The sequence below is a fragment of the Salvelinus namaycush genome, chromosome 42 (genome assembly GCF_016432855.1).
Source record: "Salvelinus namaycush isolate Seneca chromosome 42, SaNama_1.0, whole genome shotgun sequence".
Taxonomy (NCBI): Eukaryota; Metazoa; Chordata; class Actinopteri; order Salmoniformes; family Salmonidae; genus Salvelinus; species Salvelinus namaycush.
The window spans coordinates 10881615-10905190 of NC_052348.1; the positions used below are offsets into that span (position 1 = coordinate 10881615).

Consider the following 23576-nt stretch of genomic DNA (forward strand, 5'->3'; position numbering starts at 1 on the left):
AACTAGTCCTATCTGTAGACCTACGGCCGTGTCTCGGGACTAGTCTAATTGATACAGGCTCGCGCTTCATCAGAGAGTTGTTTTTGTTTACTCACACAGCACCTGGAGGAGGGCAGCTGAGCCAGAGCTGTGGTGAAAATACTGAACATCCTTGGCTTCTTCCCACCGTGTTATGGGACTGGGGCCAAGCATGCACATATAGGCAACACAACTCAGCCCCTCTGCAGAGAGGTGAGAATGTCTAACGGTATCTGCCATGAAACTCAAGAGAGTTCCTGCCACTGAATTGCAGTCTTACCCAATGTCCTGAACGGGGCTAAAATTAAGTGTAATGGACAAGGCTGCTCAATAGTGACTGCAGTGGGCCATCTTGTGGCCAAAACAGGAACTACAGATCCTGTGTTGAGACCATTCACATCCTGATTGCACAACTAAAGTACAACCAATCCACCTCAGCCACATGGGTTTTCTGTAATCAAACACAGATTAAGCTAAATAAATATTGACAAATGATCGTGAACATCTATTAAAAAGGGTAATAATGTTCAAATTGACCAAACAGCTTTCTATTCCAGATAAATATTTTACAATGTTTGGTAATGTGTAATGTTTGGCAAAATATATATATATATATATGGTGGCAAAGCCTCTCTATACTATTTACATTTTTATGTAACCTTTACTTAACTAGGCAAGTCAGTTAAGAACAAATTCTTATTTACAATGACGACCTACACCGGTCAAACCTGGACGACGCTGGGCCAATTGTGTGCCGCCGTAATTGGGAGTCCAATAGGGCCGGTTGTGATACAGCCTGGATTCGACCCAGAGCGTCTGTAGTGACGCATCTAGCACTGAGATGCAGTGCCTTAGACCGCTGCGCCACTCGGGAGCCCCCCTAATGGAGTGTGACACCTTTGCCTACATCTGCTGTGCACTGATCCACAGAAAGGTGTGAATAGCAGTGTGCCAATCAGGACCGTCTTTGTATAGAGCAGCTCAAGTCACTACAAGTGATGCACTTTGTCAGTAACTGGTTAGTCCACACAAGTTCTATTTTCCTAACACGGTGCAGTTCACATGGCTGTCAACAGCCTCAAACTGACGGAATAATGTACAGCTACCCATATATCATGGAACGGTTTACATATGTAGACAGTCTAGACATGCAGTCTAATATCAACAGTTAGGTCTGGGGCAGTGATGTAGTGGTTAAAGTGCGTGAATGCCATTTCACAAATAGAAAGACGTTCACCCTCCACTACACCCCTGGTCTGGGTGCAGCAACAGTCTCACACCTACTACAGTTAATGTAATCAGTCGACAGTATGTTGTCCTACATTCCTAGGAAGCACCAAACCAAAAAGGGGGCCCAGCCCAGCCACAATCAGTCATCATGTTCTTTAGTCTAGCATCCATTATCTCCCATACTGACTAGGCTATAGTAAAGTCCATGTGGATGTCAGCAGCCCAGCCACATAACCTAAAGCCTGTACTGTAGCGTCCAACCAGGGATGCCTGTCCTGTCTCATGCTGACTGTTCAAAGGTGCCCTTTGTGTTCCCACTGGGCCCTGCAGCCAGATGAAAGGCTGGAGAAATACACCTTTGCCTGTTTGTTCTCCACACAGTATTAGTCCATTGTGAGTTAATCAGTGACAGTGTGTGTGGCCCAATGTGCACACAGACAAAACGATGAGGTGCCACCTTTCATTCCTAAGCGCATTGAAGCCAATTGAAATCTGTTAAGACGGCGTCTCATGGAGACATAACCTGAAACGTTTGAGCTACTCCAGGAAGTGACGCTGCTCCCTCTCATCGAGTAACTCAAGTTGAAGACCGACCGGGGTACTGCAGGCTGCCATTAGCAACTAAATTACCCTTAAACTTCTGTGTGCGATAAAAAAATAAAATAAAAAGTTCAAGAACATACATTTGGTGTATTAGAAGCAATTACTGGTACCATGATGTTCTTCCAAAAATGTTTTTCCACAAAGATGACAATTTTTCCACATTCACTATATTGGGGAATCCGGTTTTCTGCTAACAATGCCTGCCGTACCACTGTTGGCCTTGAACTTCCATGGCTTCAATGAGAGGGGGCAGTCATTCTCCCCTGGTTTGGCCATATATAAATTGGAAAATTAAAGCAGACTAAAGATCATATTTAGTTAAGAGTGATCAAATCAAATTTTATTTGTCACATACACATGGTTAGCAGATGTTAATACGAGTGTAGCGAAATGCTTGTGGGTGTTGCGAAATGCTTGTGAAACAATGTTTAGCATATTTCTGTAACACACATTTCCAGTGTTCTAGTTGTGACACTCAAGGTGGGGGTTGGTCACTAGACTTGTTATGGATTATGCTCATATCGGTTGATAGTGATTGACGCCAGACTGGAGGTAGAAGGACACACTGATTATTCACGGTTGTATTGATGACCTTCTGGGGACACCGATTCTGTAGCAGCTGACAAAGCCGCTGCCTTGGTTTTGAACTGCGAGCCTCTCGGGCTGGTGTTTCCAGAACATTTGGTGTTGTCTGATTAGAAGAAAAAAGGGCCTGTCTCCAAGAGGCCAGTTAGACATTCTCTACTCTGTGCTGGAGGCGTCTCCGTTACAACTTGTAATAAACCCGATTGACTTGCCCTACGACTGCTCCTTTCTGTTCAGCTGGATATTCATTATACCAAACTTCACTCAGTACCTGAAATGTACTGCTACACAACTCTACAGAATACTGTAATCAGCTAGTGTACAGTAATAAAACCTAGGTAACAGTCTTATCAAGAACCAGACCACTGGCAACATAGCCTATACTATAGGGATAGGGACATCCTTCACGCATCTCCAGTAATGAAAAGAATCTGTAGCTGCATTCTACTTCCAGGGTTGGGAGGACTAGGCGATCTGATACGTTCCTTTATACACTGAATCCAAAACAACTCCATGCAAATGAAATCCAAAAGGTTTCCCCTCAGCTTGAGAACCTTGGGTTGACCTAGCCATGGGACAGCCTAGCCGCCATTCCTCATTTGTTCTGCTATGACTGTTCTCTAATCTGCTCTGATATAAACTAAAGCCATAATGCAGGTTAATTGGATTTATGTTGTTGCGTGTGTTTTGGCTGGCTGGACTGCTCTTCTGTATATACGCTGATGTTCTACGGTAGGGCTCCCACTGGCACAGAGGTCTCGTAGACTGCCCCTCATATTATTACATCGTCACATGACCTTAAGAGTTCCATCAATGCATTAATAACCAGTGTTGTTACAGGGATTCCCATCACTTCGCATAGTTTTACCAATGCTATGATATACTCTGAACAAAAATATAAAAAAATGCAACATGCAAAAATGTCAACAATTTTACAGAGTTACAGCTCATATAAAAGGAAATCAGTTCATTGAAATAAATTAAGCCCTAAACTACGGATTTCACAACTGGAAATACAGATCAATTAAAAAAAGTAGGGGCGTGGATCAGAAAACTAGTCAGTCTCTGGTGTGAACACGATTTTGCCTCATGCACGACACCTTCACATAGAGTGGATTAGGCTGTTGATCGTGGCCTGTGGAAGGTTGTTGTACCCCTCAATGGCTGTGTGAAGTTGCTGGATATTAGCAGGAACTGCAACACTGTCGTACACGTCGATCCAGAGCATCTCGAACATGCTCAATGGGTGACGTGTTTAGGTGAGTATGCAGACATTTTCAGTTTCAAGGAATTGTGTAGAAATCCCTGCGACATGGGGCTGTGCATTATCATGCTGAAACATTATGGTGGAGGATGAATGGCATGACAACGGGCCTCGTCATGGTATCTCTGCGCATTCAAATTGCCATCAATAAAATGCAATTGTCTGTAGCTTATGCCTACCCATACCATGACCCCACCATGGGGCACGCTGTTCACAACGTTGACAATTAGCAAACCGCTCTCCCACACGGTAGACAGCCATACACTCTCTGCCATCTGCCTGGTACAGTAGAAACCAGGATTAATCTGTGAAGAGTACACATCTCCAGCGTGCCAGTGGACATTGAAGGTGAGCATTTTGCCACTAGTCGGTTACGATGCCGAACTGCAGTCGGGTGAGGACCCGGGTGAGGACAACAGGCACACAGATGAGCTTCCCTGAGACGGTTTCTGACAGTTTGTACAGAAATTCTTTGGTTGTACAAACCCACAGTATCATCATCTGTCTGGGTGGCTGGTCTAAGATGATCCCACAGGTGAAGCCGGATATGGAGGTCCTGGGCTGGCGTGGTTACATGTGGTCTGCGGTTGTGAGACTGATTGGCCGTACTGCCAAATTCTCCAAAACGACATGAGGCGGCTTATGGTAGACAAATTAACATTAAATTATCTGGCTACAGCTCTGGTGGACATTCCTGCAGTCAGCATTCCAATTGCACGCTCCCTCAACTTGGAGACATCTGTGGCATTGTGTTGTGTGACAAAACTGCACATTTTAGACTGGCCTTTTATTGTCCCCAGCACAAGGTGCACCTGTGTAATGATCATGCTTTTTAAAACAGCTTGTTTATATACCACACCTGTCAGGTGGATGGATTATCTTGGCAAAGGAGAAATGCTCACTAAGAGGGATGTAAACAAATTTGTGCACATGTTAGAGAAATAAGCTTTTTGTGCATATGGGAAATTTCCGGGATTCTTTATTTCAGCTCATTAAACATGGGACCAACATTTTAAATGTTGCGCTTACATTTTTGTTCAGTATACATAGACCTAGTGTGATAGAGCTGGAAATAATTAGAGGGCATTTTACAGATATTGATAATTACACTAAAGTAGAGAAATGTGAAGTTTGAAATTAAATGCAGCAGCTAATAGGATAAGTCACTTAAAAGTAATATTACTCATTACATTACTTTTGTTTAATGAACTACTTTACAATATTGCTTTGTGTGGAAAGTAATGCGTTACTACTATACTACTTTGCATTACTTTCATAAAAAAAAAAGGAAATCTCACCATTTCTTTGACACTCATAGGGAGCTTGGCGAGTGCTCTACCAAAGATGAGCTGCTGCTCCTACCTACAGTGCATTCGGAAAGTATTCAGACCCCTTCACTTTTTCCACATTGTTACGTTATAGCCTTAATCTAAAATGGATTAAATGTTTTTCCTCAATCTTCACAATACCCCATAATGACAAAGCAAAAACAGGTTTAGATTTTTTTGCAAATGTATATAAAAAAAAAAACATAAGTATTCAGACCCTTTGCTAGGAGACTCAGAATTGAGCACAGGTGCATCCTGTTTCCATTGATCATCCTTGAGATATTTACAACTTGATTAGAGTCCACCTTTGGTAAATTCAATTGATTGGACATGATTTGGAAAGGCACACACACACGTCTATATAAGGTCGAAGGAATTGTCCGTAGAGCTCTCCTTTGAACAGCTACAGCTGCGTACCCCCTCTAGCACCAAGGTCAGCGCACTCTCAAATGTTTTTTTGCCATCATTGTAAGCCTGCCACACACACACACACACTATTCGATACATTTATTAAACATATGAGTTTGAGTTTGTCACTTCCCACGAGCTGGGTTGATACAAAGAGCTCTTATAGGACCAGCGAACAAATAATAATAAATAATTTTGCTCTTTATTTAGCCATCTTACATACAAAACCTTATTTGTTCATTAAAAATTGTGAATAACTCACCACAGGTTAATGAGAAGGGTATGCTTGAAAGGATGCACATAACTCTGCAATGTTGTGTTGTATTGGAGAGTCAAAGTCTTAAATCATTTTCCACACACAGTCTGTGCCTGTATTTAGTTTTCATGCTAGTGAGGACTGAGAATCCACTCTCACATAGGTACGTGGTTGCAAAGGGCATCAGTGTCTTAACAGCCCTATATGCCAAGGCAGGATACTCTGAGCGCAGCCCAATCCAGAAATCTGGCAGTGGCTTTGATTAAATAAAATTTTCACAGAACTGCTTGTTGCAATTTCTACGAGGCGCTCTTGTTCAGTAATTGGTAAGTGGACTGGAGGCAGGGCATGAAAAGGATAATGAATCCAGTGGTTTGTGTGGTCCATTTCGGGAAAGTACCTGCGTAATTGCGCACCCAGCTCACTCAGGTGCTTCGCTATATCACATTTGACATTGTCCGTAAGCTTGAGTTAGTTTGTATGATTTTCTTTTGTGTGCAATGATGGAAAGACCTGTGTGTTGTTAATGCAGACAGAGAAGAGCTCCAACTTCTTAATCATAGCCTCAATTTTGTCCCGCACATTGAATATAGTTGAGGAGAGTCCCTGTAATCCTAGATTCAGATCATTCAGGCGAGAAAAAACATCACCCAGATAGGCCAGTCGTGTGAGAAACTCACTCGTCATCACGCAAACAGTCAGACAAGTGAAAATTATGGTCAGTAAAATAAATAAAAATTTCAGCTTCTCTCAATTTAAAAAAAACGTGTCAATAATTTAACCCTTGATAACCAGCGCACTTCTGTACGTTGTAAAAGCGTTACATGATCGCTGCCCATATCATTGCATAATGCAGAAAATACACGAGAGTCAAGGGGCCTTGCTTTAACAAAGATGTCAGGCATTCCCTTGGCAGCAAGAGCCTCTCGGTGGATGCTGCAGTGTACCCAAGTGGCGTCGGAAGCAACTGCTTGCACGCACGTTACCACTCCACTATGTCTCTCTGTCATGGCTTTTGCGCCATAAGTACAGATACCAACACATCTTGACCACCAAAGTCCATTTGATGTCACAAAGCTGTCCAGCACTTTAAAAATATCCTCTCCTGTTGTCCTGGTTTCCAGAAGAGGATGTCTTCCTTAAAATTGACCCCCCATAAACGCATAACACACTGTGGCTGAGGAAAGGCACTACTCCCAATATAAGTGAACCCCAAATCAATGTAGTTATCATATTTGCGCCTCTTCAATGGTCCAACGTCCCTGTCTGTTCGGTGCTTTCCCGGGTAAGGGGGCAGTAGCTCATCGGCAGCATCAGATTCACAACTGTCAGCGTTCATGCTAGCTGGGCTAACAACAAATGTAGAATTACTGATGTTAGCATTGGATGTGCACGTGGAAGCAGAACAACTTGTGTCGTCGACAGGTGCAGGTATAGTGGTGCAGGTATAGTACTGCTGGTAGTAGCAGTACTACCAGTAGAGCTGGTACGTGTCTCTATGGATGCGGGCCTTACTTTTTTTAACCATTTATACATTTTTGAGCAAACGGAATGAGCAGCAGCTACATTAGTGGAATTCCCACGAGAGAGTAATGGTTAATGTGATTGGATGTTTATTATTTGACTAGGATACCTGTTTTTGACATTGTGTTGTTATTTAGCTGAACACTAGATGGTTACATTTCATTTTTGGCAGTGAAAAAAAAAAAAAAAAAAAAAAAAGTCACCCAAATGTTTTGCCCCGTTGGAAAATCTAAATGGAATGTTTGAAAATGTGAATCACATTTTTATTTGGCGTACCCCCGGCGGCATTGCGCGTACCCGAGGCCACCCTGACAAATGGGGGAGAAGGGCCTTGCTCAGGGAGGTGACCAAGAACCCGATGGTCACTGACAGAGCTCCAGAATTCCTCTGTGGAGATAGGAGAACCTTCCAGAAGGACAACCATCTCTGCAGCACTCCACCAATCAGGCCTTTATGGTAGAGTGGCCAGACAGAAACCACTTCCCAGTAAAATGCACATGACAGCCTGCTTGGAGTTTGCCAAAAAGCACCTAAAGACTCTCAGACCATGAGAAACAAGATTCTCTGGTCTGATGAAACCAAGATTGAACTCTTTGGCCTGAATGCAAAGCGTCACGTCTGGAGGAAACCTGGCACCATCCCTACAGTGAAGCATGGTGGTGGCAGCATTATGCTGTGGGGATGTTTTTCAGGGACTGGGAGACTAATCAGGATTGAGGGAAAGATGAACGGAGCAAAGTATAGAGAGATCCTTGATTTTTTTTTAAGTGCTCCAGAGTGCTCAGGACCTCAGACTGGGGCGAAGGTTCACCTTCCAACAGTACACCAACCCTAAGCACACAGCCAATACAGTGCAGGACTGGCTTCGGGACTAGTCTCTGAATGTCCTTGAGTGGCCCAGCTAGAGCCCAGACTTGAACCCAATCTAACGTCTCTGGAGAGACCTGAAAATAGCTGTGCAGCGACGCTCAACATCCAACAGAGCTTGAGAGGATCGGCAGAAAATAAATGGGAGAAACTCCCCAAAGACAGGTGTGTCAAGCTTGTAGCGTGATACCTAAGACGACAAGGCTGCAATCACTGCCAAAGGTGATTCAACAAAGTACTGAGTAAAGGGTCTGAATACTTATGTAAATATTTGTAATAAAATGTGGAAAAAGGGGTCTGAATACTTTCCAAATGCACTGTATTTACAGTCAAAATCTCACGAGCAGCCAGGTCTGGTTATAGGACTGCACAGCCACAGACCAATAGAGATGTATAGAGGGGATCATTTCCACTAGACAGGAAAACCCGCTATGGGCTTTGCCATCACAGAAGCGATTAATGGCAAAGATCAGAGGTGCGCACTCTATACAATTCTACAGACAGCAGCTGTCATGACATTTCTCCAAACAGCCTCTCAGCTCACATAAGAACTAACTGAGGAAACAAGTTGAGATTGGATCATGGAAACACGCGCGGTGGAGATATGATTCTGAAAGTACCGCAGGCATTGTTTGATAAATTAACGAACAATATTGCCCAATTTGAAAATGCGTTACTTCACTCCGTTACTCATAAAAATCAGTCTGATTACATATATAACAGGTTAAGGCATTACCCCAACACGGGTGAATCCTAAACACGGGACAACTGATAGCTACAGCATTCAAAGTAGTAGTAAATGTAAAAAAGTAAGTTATACATTTATCGTTCAACTCATCGTTTAGTGATAATTCAGTCAATTTATTGTGATATGGATTTTTGTCCATGTCGCCAAGCAACTTTGATATATTTTCCCCTCATTCCTTATAGACGGGTTGACTGTTTAGCAACAAAACCGACACGTGAGAAACTAACTCGGGCAAAACAGCCCGGGTTGGCTTAGATTGTTGACTATTTAGTCTCCAATGTTTATTGAAAACAAATACATTTGCACAATGAGCTAACTTATAGCAAACATAAAATCACTGACTTTCATGTGCACAAACCTATAGCTTTGTCCTACCAACATTTTTCTGCATAACTTCTTATTCTCTTCCCAACAGCAGAAATGACAAACACATACAGTAAGAATAATATTGTATACGAATTATCTGCCTATGTAAATTCCCAATTCAGCCTGCATAGATGTTGCACATTACATACAAAAACAGACAAGTGCAGAGAGCGAGAGCCTTGCTATTGGGAGGCGCCGCCGTAGGCAGACCTGGCTCAAGAAGACAGGCTGTGTGCACACTGCCCACAAAATGGAGGTGGAAACTGTGCTGCACTTCCTACCCTCCTGCCAAATGTATGACCATAGACATATTTCCCCTCAGATTACACAGACCCACAAAGAATTAGAAAACAAATCAAAATTTGATAACTCCCATATGTATTGGGTGAAATACCAGTGTGCAATCACAGCAGCAAGATTTGTGAACCTTTTTCTTTCTGTGCCACCAAAATGTTCGCATATAGGCCACTGGTAATGTTAACAGGGCCACGTTCCACTGAAAAAAGTATGAACATTGTAGATTGAAATTCAATGTATCAAATCAAATTTATTTACCACATGCACTGAATAAAACTGGTGTAGACGTAACCGTAAAATACTAGCTTACGAACCATTCCCAACGATGCAGAGTTTAAAAAAAGAATAGTAACTAACAAGGAATAAAATACACAAGAATTGAGCTATATACACAGGGAGTAGCAGGTCAATGTACGAGAGGTAAGAGGTATTAGACATAGATATGTACATTAAGGCAGGGTAGGCATCAGGATAGATAAGAGTCTAATAAAAAACAGTAGCAGCAGCAAATGAGTGTAAAAGTGTGTATGTTTGTGTTGTGTCGGTGTGAGAATGACAGTGTGAGATGGTTTGGTTACCATTAATTGACTATTTAGTAGTCTGGCTATTTAGCAGTTTTATGGCTTAGGGGTAGAAGCGGTCTCCGAGCCTGTTGGTCCAAGAGACAATGCCGCGATACTGTTTGCCGGACAGTAGCAGAGTGAACAGTCTATGGCTTGGGTGGCTGGAGTCTTTGGGAATTTTTCAGGCCTTCCTCTGACACTGCCTGATATATACACTGACCAAAAATATAATTGCAACATGTAAAGTACTGGTCCCAAGTTTCATGAGCTGAAATAAAATATCCCAGAAATGTTCCTTGCATACAAAAAGCTTCTCTCAAATTGTGTGCACAAATTTGTTTTCATTTAACCAGCCTGATCATTACACAGGTGCACCTTGTACTTGGGACAACAAAGGGCCACGTTAAAACGTGCAGTTGTCACATAACACAAAGAGGTCTCAAGTTAAGGGAGTGTGCAATTGGCATGCTGATTGCAGGAATGTCCACCAGAGTTGTTGCCAGAGAATTCCCAACCATAAGCCGCCTCCAATGTCATTTTAGAGAATTTGGCAATACGTACAACCAGCCTCACATCAGCAGACCTCGTGTAATCATGCCAGACCAGGACATCCACATCCGGCTTCTTCACCTGTGGGATCGGCTGAGACCAGCCACCCTGACAGCTGATGAAACTGAGAACAATGTCTGTAATAAACCCCTTTTGTGAGGAAAAACTCATTCTGACTGGCTGGGCCTGGCTCCCCAGTGGGTGGGCCTATGCCCTTCCAAGCCCATCCATGGCTGCGCCCCTGTCTAGTCATGTGAAATCCATAGATTAGGGCCCAATGAATTTATTTCAATTAACTGAATTCCTTGTAGGAACTATAAAACTGAATAACAAAAAAAATGTTGAAATCATTGCATTTATATTTTTGTTCAGTATAGATGTCCTGGATGGCAGGGAGCTCAGCCCCAGTGATGTGCTGGGCTGTCCGCGTCACCCTTTGTAGCACTTTGCGGTCAAGGGCAGTACAATTGCCATACCAAGCGGTTAGGCAGCCATTCAAGATGCTCTCGATGGTGCAGCTGTAGAACTTCCGAGGATCTGAGGGCCCATGCCAAATCTTTTCAGCCTCCTGAGAGGGGGGGGGGGGGGGGGGGGGCGCTGCAGTTCACTCTTCACGACTGTGCGGACCATGTTAAGTCCTTAGCGATATGGACGCCAAGGAACTTGAAGATCTCAACCCACTTCACAACAGCTCCGTTGATGTGGCTGGGGGCGTGCTCTCTCCTTTCTCCTATAGTCCACGATCAGCTCATTGGTCTTACTGACATTGAGGGAGAGGTTTTGTCCTGGCACCACACTGCTAAGTCTGACTTCCTCCCTGTAGGCTGACTCCTCTCCGTCAGTGATCAAGCCGACCACCATTGTGTCTTCAGCAAACTTGATAGTGTTGGAGTCGTGCACGACCACACAGTCGTTGATGAACAGGAAGTACAGGAGGGGACGAAGCACACACCCCTGAGGGGCCCCGTGCAAGGGTCAGCCTGGCGGAGGTGTTGTTGCCTACCCTCACCACCTGAGGCCGACAGGTCAGGAAGTCCAGGATGCAGTTGGAGAGGGAGGGGCTAGTCCCAGGGTGGGAGGGCTGAGCGAGACTACAAATTCAAAGATGGCCTACTCTTCTATAGCCTACTCAAGGCAGAGAAAAACACACCTAGACCATTTTATTATTAAACTCAATGCTGTTTTTTGGGCTTGTGTTTCTCAACCAGGCAAAGGGTAGCTACTTAAAAAAGGCAGGTTAGCGAAGATGAAGCGATCACTCCAAAAACTCTTTCCCAGTCCACTTAGTAGTCAGAGAATTCTCAATTTAGTCAACTGAAATTCTTTTTTTTTGTCAGTTATAGTCTTGTCAATTGCCACTGAAAAATAGTTGTTTGAAGAATATTTCAGTCACCATTTGCTGCCAAAATTAACACTAGTAGAAACAAACCTTGCAAGCCATCAGACCATGCGTATAATTTGTGATGTATAATAGGCTTACCTCGTCATAAATTGAGGAGCACATTTCAGACAACGCGTCTTACAGTGTATAACTCAATTAAGGTGTTGCATAGAAAGCCAGCATTCTTCACTCAGGCAGTAGGAAGCTCTCTCATCCATTTCTATGCAGATGATACGTTCTTATACGCAGCTGGCCCATCCCTGGATTTTGTGTTAAATGCTCTACAACAAAGCTTTCTTAGTGTCCAACAAGCTTTCTCTACCCTTAACCGTGTTCTGAACACCTCCAAAACAAAGGTCATGTGGTTTGGTAAATAAGAATTTGTTCTTAACTGACTTGCCTAGTTAAATAAAAGGTAAAATAAATAAAAATAAAATTCTTACCATTATTAGAAGAATGATGCTACATTTCCACATTCTAAATGGGTAGAATGTGGCTGATACAGACTTTACTTGATAAACACATCTTCAATAGAACACCTAGGCCTATAGCCTAATGTGTGTGTAAATGTAAGCATTGGTAACTCTTCTCAAAATAAATGTCAATATGACGCAAACACTACAAACAGAATAGAGAAGCCACGCCTCGGATCTCAAGGTGTGAGTTCGTGACACACAATATATACAGTTTTGATAATGGACCAACTGAATAGTTTGACTACCAAAGAATTGCTTTTCTATTGGTCTGGTGGTAGGCCTTTGTTCTGTTAACATTGCACAACCAACCTTTAAAAGCCTGACCCACACCCTTGTCATACCAGCCCTTCAGGTATAGAATTGTGCTTGCGACACCAGAATAGTGGGTTAGATTCCAATGTATGCACGCATGACAAAGTTGCTTTGGATAAAAGTGTCTGCTAAATGACATGTACCGGGATTGACATAAAGGGTTGCCCCATTGACTAGGGAACTCTGAACAGTGACGCAAGTTGAGCCTCCTTTTAGGTTGCCATATTGAGCAGGTGAAACCAAAACTGTAAAAATAATTCCAATAGCCTAACTGATCTTTCTGGTTCCTCCCCCCTATTGTTTAAGTGAAAGACAATTTATGGCAGATGACAGACAATTTATGGCAAGTTGAGCCTGCTCTGATAATTATTTTTTGCTGATAACTAAAATTCTTTATATTCTATACTTTATATTGATTCCTCCCCTGTGTCGGTAAAGGGCAGCTAGTATGGCATTTCTGTGTAAATAGTTCATTCACATTTTTCAGGCAAGTGATCATAATCATCAGGCCAAAAAAACGAAAAAAAAGACTCCTGACTTCCAAGTGCCTTTCAGACCTTAATGTCAAGCCATGGATACATTATGATCTTTTAAAAAATACATTTGTAACATTCGTGAAAGGAACGATGAAGTAACATTCAACTGGAACACCCAGTGAGACATATTTAGAAGAGAAAAAAACATTAAGTTGATGACAGTTCCTTAACACACGTACCATTCCGATAGGCCTAGCTACATCCTTAATAGGGCCGACTACTAGTCTATACAACACAGTACCACCAATCCATACAGTAACCATCTACCTGGGCTCTACGGCCTGCTACTGTAACTACTCTTTATGGTGAATGTCACAGATTCCTTCTTCATTCCAATTCAAATGCCATAACACACAAACCATTCCAATAGGCCTAGGTCTAAAAAAAAAATGATACTATGACCCAGCACCTTGTCTATCTGCCTGGATTGGGCTCAGGCCTTAATACTACTTACTCTTCATGGCGAATGTCGCTGATGGTCCTGTCTAGGGAGATCATGTCGCTGGCCACCATGTTGAAGCCAAATTCCTTAATGCTGGCCTGGGCGGCCTCGTGGTACTCCGCTCCCAGGGCGAACGGCTTCGCCCCCTCCCCAGGCCCATCCTGCACCCCGTGGGGCTCCGGCTCCTTGAGCTCAAAGTTTCCCAGGGTCCCCTTCCTTAGGACGGGTGCCGAGTAGACATTGGTGTGGGGCTTGAAGGTGACATACTGTTTCTGGATGACATTCTGCTGGTTCTGAGCACCGCCGGCTGGTTTGCCAGGAACCAGCTTGTCGTCTCCTCTGTTCTTCTGTCGGATGGAGTCCAGGTCCACCTCGACCCCTTCCACGTGGGGCCAGGGGACCACGGGTTTGAACTGGTCAGCAATGTCATTCTTAGGCAAGAGGATAGGGGCATCTCCCTCCTACATAGAATCAGAAAGAAGTTAGCTAGGCCTATTGCTTTTCCAAGGCCTAAAATGGTTTAGCTGACAGCGGTAGCTACTAGCTTTTACAAAGCGTAAAAGGGTTAAACAGATTATCATGCTCTTCATCTAGGTTTGCAGGATCAGCAAAGGTCTTAATCTGCCCTACTTGACAGCTCAATTGGCTAACTAGTCCCCCAGCAATTAGCTTAAAGTCGAATTCCTTCACTGGCCACATTACGGTATGCACATGCGTTTATGTTCATGAGGTTCACAGTAAACATAGCTAGGAACATTGCATAGCTAACCAAGAAATTACACGGCATTGTTTGTTTTAACACAGTATCACTTATTCGACAAAGGCAATTACAGCTTCGGTGCGAGTCTTGACAGGTGTGAGTTTAGCTTCAGGTATGCATTAACGTAGATGGCTAGCTTCCCAGGCATTCGTTTCGCCAGCTGGCTACGTGTCATTTCAACATAACGTTTTTACAAGCTTGGTGATTTCTTTTCATACAATGATTGCTATTGTCGAATTCGTGAACAACAGGAGACAATTTGAACGAGAGACAGCTACCAGACTAAAGCCTTCCGGCTATGTTTGATATTGTCGTCAAAGCATTTAAATATGACCTAACGCAGGCGGACATTCAGGAATGAGTGGGGTTCAATGCAGGAACGCTAGCTAACGTTAGCTGGCTGATTAACTAGTTCACGTTAGATACCAAAATGTATAAGCAAATGGTAGTTAGCAAGACTGTCATCAAGTCCCAATTACATTTTTGTACTCTATTAACGTTACAGTAGCTAGCTAAAATAGACCCAAACGCTAACAATCTCCATGACAACGACTAAGACTTGCTTGCTAGCTGACGTTAGCGACTTTAGCAACATGGTTAGGAAACGTTAGCCAGAATTACATGCCAAAAATGTTATAGAATGCATAGCTACAACAAAACACATGAAACATATAAAATAACGTTTGACCAATAGAAAGCTGGTTGTAATTGAAAACTTACCCGTTTAGCAAAGGGATTTTCGTCGTGCTCTTTCGGCGAAAGTGAAGACCAAAGCAACACAAGCCCTAAGAATGTGGCAATAACTATTACACTACGAAGAATAAATCCAACTCTTAACCTCATTTTGAAAATAAGACCATCTACAAGGTGCTAGCTAACCTCGTTACTTCGTGGCACCCTTACCTGCCAAAACCAGTTCGAATCCCAAATTGAGCCAACCGTGCGCCTCTCCTGATTGAATCCCTCTCGTCGGCATGTAACATTATCTGCGCTCTCTCTCTGTCTGTCTGTCACACCGCCCTACTGCGAGCAAAAGTTATAATATAAGCAGTGGCGACCCGTCATTCAGGGCAGGTGGGACTCTTTTGAGCTTCACATTTTTGTTGTTGTTGGGGGGGCTTTCCTGTTTTGCATGTTATTTGGCATTAATGTGTCACATATCAGTTTGCAAACAAAGTTTAAAAGAAATATATATATATATATCATTGAGTTAATAAAGCCGCATACAAACATGGTCTCTTTTTTGTTTTATTGAGTAAGACAGCTCCAAAATGCAGGTGTTTCAGCCTAGCTCAGCGCTTTCTATGGTGGTGGGGCAAGCCAGCAGAAAATACGGAGCGTTGCGCCGTGATTGGCTCAGTGTTCTGTCACTCATGGGGACACTAGTACAGCCTCTCTAAGTCTAAAGGTAGAGCTAGAAAATTCAAGCTCCTTGGGTGCTGCCATAGAGTTACATTAGAAGTGCCCATCCATGAAGGCTGAAGGTCACTGGCCACAGATAAAATTACGTCAAATCACATTATATCTACAGTATCTTTGATTGGACTGAGAATGCCAGACTTTGATGACAAAGTTTGATGCCAAGATTTGCCCACGAAAGACCGACGCGCCACCTTCCTGTTCAAGTGAGCACAGCACAACAAGGTAAGTCCAAAAATGTATTGTATGCTGCTGAATAAACTATGTAATATGCCAGTGAGATATGTATACTGTAGCTAAGAAAGTAATACTAAGTGTTGTGTAGTAAGCTGTTAGTAGCCCATGTGCCTCACCTTAATAATTTGATCTATTTTCACCTCTTAATTTCACCTACTGATCTGACTTGGTGGTGAACATGTAGCCTATAACCTGTTCTTGAGAAATGTAATCATTGAATATTGTAAGAGCTTTCATTGTCTGCTTATATGCCTCCTTTATTTATCCTACGGTTCTGACTTGGTGTACAGGGAGAACACTGTAAGAATGGCCCATGTTCTGAATTCTGTCGCTGTACATTTCAAAAGTGCTAAACAAAATAGCTCGCTCATTAATGTCTTAAATCGAAATTACGGATGGCCTCTTATCCGCTTGTCGTCCCCTTATGCCATAGTTTGTACATCTCAATTGTCAGTAAAAACCACATTAGTTTAAGCAAGTCAGCCATATCAGCCATGTTTTTTTTAAAGGCAGTAAATGAGGCTGAATGAACTGTTTCGCTGCCAGACAAGGCTCCGCGGATAGACAGGTGTAACAGTAGTAAGGTGTTGGGACTGCTGTTGGGACTCTGCTGTTGGGATAGCTTTATGTAGGCCCTAACAGTTTGTCACCGTTATAGTGCAATTAATGTATTTTTTTGTGTTGTGTTTTGTAGTGGCTTTTCTGGCATGCATCCCACATTTTTATTTTTTTGCCCCACCAAGATTCACATGCTAAAATCGCCACTGAATGTAAGACATGCCTATGATTTCTAGAACGATGCAATCTTATAGAAATTAGAACGCAGGTTGAAAAGGTAGAGTGACACACGGATGTGGAGCAATCAAAACCAGGAAGCCGCAGGCTCGTTTGATTAGCGGATCGTATTTGCATAGCTATAAAACATTGCCACATTTCGGTAGGCTATAACCACAGATACAAGTCTTTGCTATTACAGATAGGTCCTTGATGTCCAGGATCCTGGCACGTCCCAACGCTTACGTCACCTCATTGAATATGACATTTCAATCTTTACGGGTTGGGGTTGTTTGGTAAGGGTTGTGGTTCTGGTTTAAGATAGGCACGTCCCAGGATTGCACTAACCATTACAGATTGTTCCATCATGCATGGAACCAACCAGGGGCAACATAACTGAACATGTGAATGCCAACCTCACTGATATGTCACCTAGCTTAATGTCACCATGTTTTGAACAGTGCTGCCTTTTGACATTTCTTTTTGGTAGCTCTGAGGCCTAATGCTTGTTTCAAATATTGACATGAATTTTGTATTTCAGTCATATACTGCAAGTGATTTTCCATTTTACGCACAAAATAACATGCATGAATTTGAGATGTGAAACTTTTCAAAAGAATACTGTAGGCCTGCTTAAATATCCTGGAGGTGTCAAACTTTGTTGACTCAAGTGTGTTCCAGAGATAGAGATAGGTGCAAGCTGCTGAGGGCAGGACGGCTCATAATAATGGCTGGAACAGAGCAAATGGAATGGCATCAATGGGCTCTCGAGTGGCACAGCGGTCTAAGGCACTGTATCTCAGTGCTAGAGGTGTCACTACAGACCCTGGTTCGATCCTGGGTTTGATTGGGAGTCCCATAGGGTGGCGCACAATTGACCCTGTGTCATCCGGGTTAGGGTTTGGCCGTGGTAGGCCGTCATTGTAAATAAGAATTTGTTCTTACCTGACTTGCCTAATTAAATACTTACATTAAAAAAAGAAATCTAAACACATGGAAACCATTGATTTATTTGATACCATTCCACTAATTCTGCTCCAGCCATTACCACAAGCCCGTCCTCCCCAATTAAGGTGCCACCAACCTCCTTTGATAGAGATATACACACACACAACTGACTGGTTCTGACCCACGCCCCTACTTTACATTTTTTTTTTTTTAAGGTATCTGACCAACAGATGCATATCTGTATTCCCAGTCATGTGAAATCCATAGATTAGGGCCTAACAAATGTACTTGAATTTAATGATTTCCTTATATGAACTGTAACTCAGTTTATATAACTGTAAATCATTGAATGTTGAGTTCATATTTTTGTTCAGTATACAATACTCTTACATACTGTCATATCTGCTCCTGCAACGCCCTCTACTGCTCATCCTGTGTCTCCTTGACCTGCCCCCACTCCCCCAGTACTCTCTCCCCCTCCCTCTCTCTCTCTGTGTGTGTGTGTGATTGTGTGGGCGGAGACGGGTGTGCTGGAGTCAGAGCAGATCCCCACCAGCTGCAACCTGTTCCATAATCAAGACATCTACAAATACTCAGCCCTGCCACTTCCACAGTGCCAGATTGTAATCTCTGCTCAGTCAGTCTATGCTTCTAGCCGGTTGTTGCTATTAGAGCATGTTATCCCTGCCTGATGCTGTTTTCCTCTCCGCTACAGTTCTGCCTGCTCTGACTCTGGTCCCTGTCAGCAGTTCCACGTTTCGTCATCCAGCTACTCTGTCCTGGATTCCCCTCCGGACCTGCTTACCCTGTCCCAACCCCTCTCGCTCCAGCCTCAGCACCTGGTTTCTTGCAACCCATCCGAGCTTGGGTTCCCCTCCGCGTAACACATATGGCATGAGAGGATGCTAAATGTTAAAATCTATTTTATTCTACTGCCATGTACCCCTGTTCGTATTCTTATCTTTTATCATTCTTATTGTTGCTGCATTGTCGAGGAAGGACCCTGGAATTAAGCATTTCGTTGGACGACGTATACCATGAGTATCCCGTACGTACAACTTAAAACTAGAGGGGATTGAAATTATATTAATACGTTACATTTATTGAAAATGTGCAACTGAAAATACTTTACTGATTGTATTATTAATACCAGCCATGGGATATACCCTTTTTGGCAATGTTTGCAACACTTAATAGCAATAACCTATATCAGAGATGGGCAACTGATTGTGGTAGGGGACCACAAAAATTGGAACTCATGAGGCGCAGTGGCTCGTGGGTCTGCGGCCTCCCTCATGACAGCAAAGTAAGTTTAAAGTTCATTTTCTGCAATTCTGCACATTTTGATATGGAGCATAGAGAAAATATTTGGTGTTTTAAAGCAAGTTTGTAATTCTGCACATTTTGCCATAGGCAGAGAAATTAGCATTTTTACAGCTCATTTCCTGCATTTCTACACATTTTGCCATAGGGTGGAGGAAAATGTTTGTGGTTTTTAATATTATAACTGATGATCAAGCATTGAGGTGACTTCTTGACATTCCACATCAGTCTCCTACAAAGAAGCAAAACTTGTTTCATAAAATAAAGTGGGATAGTGACGTGAGGCATGATTTGAGAGACCGTAGAATAACTGCTCATTTACAGAGTATCTTATCGCTTTCTAACTTTTGGCAAGGTCTCCGTATCAAGAGCAATCTATGTAATATCTAAATTATAGCCTATGTTTTTATATCAGTTTTGGAGCAAAATAGTAGAATGACTAGAGAGAAGATGCAGTGGGGAATACATGGACACAGCTGACCTCTCATGTCCATTTATGGTAACTACAGAACAAATGACTAAAGCTGACTGATTGAATTCAAAACAATTATGAATACCTTCAATAGATTAGATTCATAAAAAAGGAATTAAGATCCAAGTTGAAGGTGAGTAAATGGAACTTAATTCCATTTGATGCATTTTTCTCTACTCGTATTCTGACCTTGAACTAATGCTGCATTCGTAACCAAGTCACAATTGGGAATTTACCACATGCGATTGGGAGAAATACACTTAAATGCCAACTGGTAATTAATTACTAGTGGGAAACTCGTCTATCATTCTGCGTTCCCACTTCTCCCACATGCTGACCTCTGACATCACCTACTAAGTCTGACAGCACAACTGATTGGCAAACATACTGCAAATTGAGAAATCATAGACTAAACTGATTAAAAATAAGAAGAAACTATACTATGACACAAAGATAAATTATATAAAGATTGATAGTAAAATGCTTTGGAGCACATTAAATGAAATTTTGGGCAAAAAGGCAAACAGCTCCATCATTCATTGAATCAGATGGCTCATTCATCACAAAACCCACTGATATTGTCAACTACTTTAATGACTTTTTCATTGGCAAGATTAGAAAACATAGGTATGACATGCCAGCAACAAACGCCGACACTACACATCCAAGTATATCGGACCAAATTATGAAAGACAAGGATTGTAGTTTGTTATTCTGTAAAGTGAGTGTGGAAAAGGTGAAAATAGTATTGTTGTCTATCAACAATGACAAGCCACTGAGGTCTGACAACTTGGATGGAAAATTATTGAGGATAGCAGTGGACAATATTGCCACTCCTATTTGCCATATCTTAAATTTAAGCCTATTAGAAAGTGTGTGCCCTCAGGCCTGGAGGGAAGCAAAAGTCATTCCGCTACCTAAGAATAGCAAAGCGCCCTTTACTGGCTCAAATAGCCGACCAATCAGCCTGTTACCAACCCTAAGTAAACTTTTTGAAAAAATTGTGTTTGACCAGATACAATGCTATTTTACAGTAAACAAATTGATAAACTTTCAGCACGCTTATAGGGAAGGACATTCAACAAGCACAGCACTTACACAAATGACTGATGATTGGCTGAGAGAAATTGATGATAAAAAGATTGTGGGGGCTGTTTTGTTAGACGTCAGTGGGGCTTTTGACATTACCAATCATAGTCTGCTGCTGGAAAAACATATGTGTTATGGCTTTACACCCCCTGCGACATAGTGGATAAAGAGTTATCTGTCTAACACAACACAGAGGGTGTTCTTTAATGGAAGCCTCTCCAACATAATCCAGGTAGAATCGAGAATTCCCCAGGGCAATCTTTACTAACGACATGCCACTGGCTTGGAGTAAATCCAGTGTGTCTATGTATGTGAATGACTCAACACTATGCAAATAAGCTACAGTTAGTTAGTTTCAGAATGGGTGGCACGGAATAAGTTAGTCCTAAATATTTCAAAGAGTAAAAGCATTGTATTTGGGACAAATCATTCACTAAACCTTAAATCTCAACTAAATCTTGCAATGAAAAATGTGGAAATTGAGCAAGTTGAGGTGACTGAACTGCTTGGAGTACCCTGGATTGTAAACTGTCATGGTCAAAACATGCTGATATAACAGTAGCTAAGATGGGGGGGAAGTCTTTCCATAATAAAGTGCTGCTTTGCCTTCTTAACAACACTATCAACAAGGCAGGTCCTACAGGCCCTAGTTTTGTCTCATCTGGACTACTGTTCAGTCGTGTGGTCGGGTGCAACAAAAAATGACTTAGGAAAATTACAATTGGCTCAGAACAGGGCAGCACGGCTGGCCCTTAAATGTATACGGAGAGCTAACATTAATGATATGCATGTAAATCTCTCATGACTCAAATTGGAGGAGAGATTTACTTTTTCACTACTTGTTTTTGTAAGAAGTGTTGACATGTTGAATGTACCGAGGTGTCTGTTTAAACTACTAGCACACAGCTCAGACACCCATGCATACTCCAAAAGACATGCCACCAGAGGTCTCTTCACAATCCCCAAGTCCAGAACAGACTATGGGAGGCGCACAGTACTACATAGAGCCATAACTAAATGGAACTCTATTCCACATCAGGTAACTGATGCAGATTTAAAAACACCATTCTCCATGCACTGTAATTTATAAATTGATAGGAGCTATTGATAATAGCTCGGTAAATTAGTAATCTGCTTGGAGAAGGGGATTGTAAATAATAATAGCAATTGTTTTATAAGATTTTTCCTTCTGATCACTGGAGATGAATGTGACACCAGTCATGGAAGCAAACTATAAAGCATATAAAAAATATATAATTAGATTAACTTATTAGTCATATCCAGTGGTGACCCATCATTCAGGGCTGGGGGGGCTAGGCCCCACCTGTTTTGAGCCCCAAATTTTTAGCAACCCCCAAAAATGTAAATGAACCCTTGCTGGGAGATTTGGAGAGACCTGTTCAGTCAGTCACTCAATAATATATTAATACTCTCGCAATCTGTTGATTCTATTCGATTAGATAGATTACAATTGTATGTTAAACATCGCAGCGTAGTTGAAAGATATATGGAGTGTAAAAATCCAAAGAGGTGGCCAGCAGAGATAGGTGGGATGGGCTGAGGGAAATAAAGGGTTGGAATATAGAACTGGAGATGAGTGGGAGTAAAGTTACTGATTGAGAGGTGGGGACTTAAAATATATCATTTTTTAAAAGCATATCAGCATGACAGGCATTTCCACCCCTTTCCTACAGTGAAGTATAAAATGCTGTGACCTTATGCATAATTGTAATTGTATGGCCTTTTAACTAGCAGTGATGAAACTTGGAGACGCAGGCCAAATGGAGAGGCTACTGCAGCCTGGCGCATTTGATGACGCGGCAAAGCTTTGCCTAACGACAGTCGTGCCAAATGAACCTTTGGGAAAGAGGATACCTATTCAGTTGTACCAACTGAAATGTGTCTTCCACATTTAACCCAACTCCTCACATCATCGGCGCCCGGGGATCAGTAGGTTAACTGTCTTGCTCAGGTGCAGAATGACAGATTTGAACACCTTGTTAGCTCGGGGATTCGAGCTGACAAGGTGCTCTAACCGCTAGGCTACCTGCCGGCACTCTCCAATGTTTTAATTGTATGCCCCGAGCTCTAACTTTGACTGTTTCTACTATTTCGAGCTTTGACTGTTTCTACTATTTCTATCATGTTAAATATTAGCCACTATCAGCATCGACTGTCAGAAATAACCACACATATTTAACTGCCAATGTATCATTGTTTTGTTCACCTTAATTTGCTTTGTCTGTAAAGGCTGTCACGTCCGTGTGGTTGTTGCTGAGGATCACTAGTAATAGTTGATCATATTTAATGTAAAATAAATAAATGAACATGTAGGCTGATTAAATCATTATGGAGCGCAGACCAAGCTGTATGTTTTTAACAGTTTGAACCATCATCACACAATTCCATTCAAGTGCAGGCAATAGGCTAGGGTATACTATTGTACACTATTCTCCCTATTATTATTCTTTCTACACTAATCTTCCAACATTACCTTGGGTTGATGAACTGAATGTGGCAAATTTCAGAATGAATGAAACCATATTTTTCAATGAACCTTTAGTATTCATGAAAACGTCCCTAAACATACATATTGTGAAACAACAGCGTTTTGAAATCTATGGGTTCTCAAACTGAGATAAATATGCATATGTTTTGACGGCTATCTTTCATTGATCTCCATTCTGAAAGCATTCTCCATAAGGCTACATTCTAATATTGTGCAGATCAAAATCAAATGAAAAGTACACCGCATTTAAAGGACACCCCCAGAGGAAGTTTCCGCCACTATTTCGATGTAA

At 42.2% G+C, this 23576-nt stretch overlaps 1 protein-coding gene across 4 annotated transcripts in view; it reads right to left on the reverse strand.

Annotated features, from left to right (window-relative positions):
* Nucleotides 1-15515, reverse strand: part of LOC120034966 (N-acetylgalactosaminyltransferase 7-like) — a 28603-nt gene extending 13088 nt beyond the window's left edge. For 2 of the 4 annotated variants that reach the window (XM_038981688.1, XM_038981687.1), the window contains exons 1-3: nucleotides 15417-15515; nucleotides 15234-15298; nucleotides 13766-14214 (exon numbers count right to left, since the gene is read on the reverse strand). In XM_038981688.1, coding sequence (XP_038837616.1) covers nucleotides 13766-14214; nucleotides 15234-15298; nucleotides 15417-15489 — 587 coding nt within the window. In that variant the 5' untranslated portion in view covers nucleotides 15490-15515. Of the gene's footprint in view, nucleotides 1-13765; nucleotides 14215-15233 lie in introns of all 4 variants that reach the window. The other 2 variants (XM_038981690.1, XM_038981689.1) reach the window with 1 other exon arrangement.
* Nucleotides 15516-23576: the final 8061 nt, after the last annotated feature.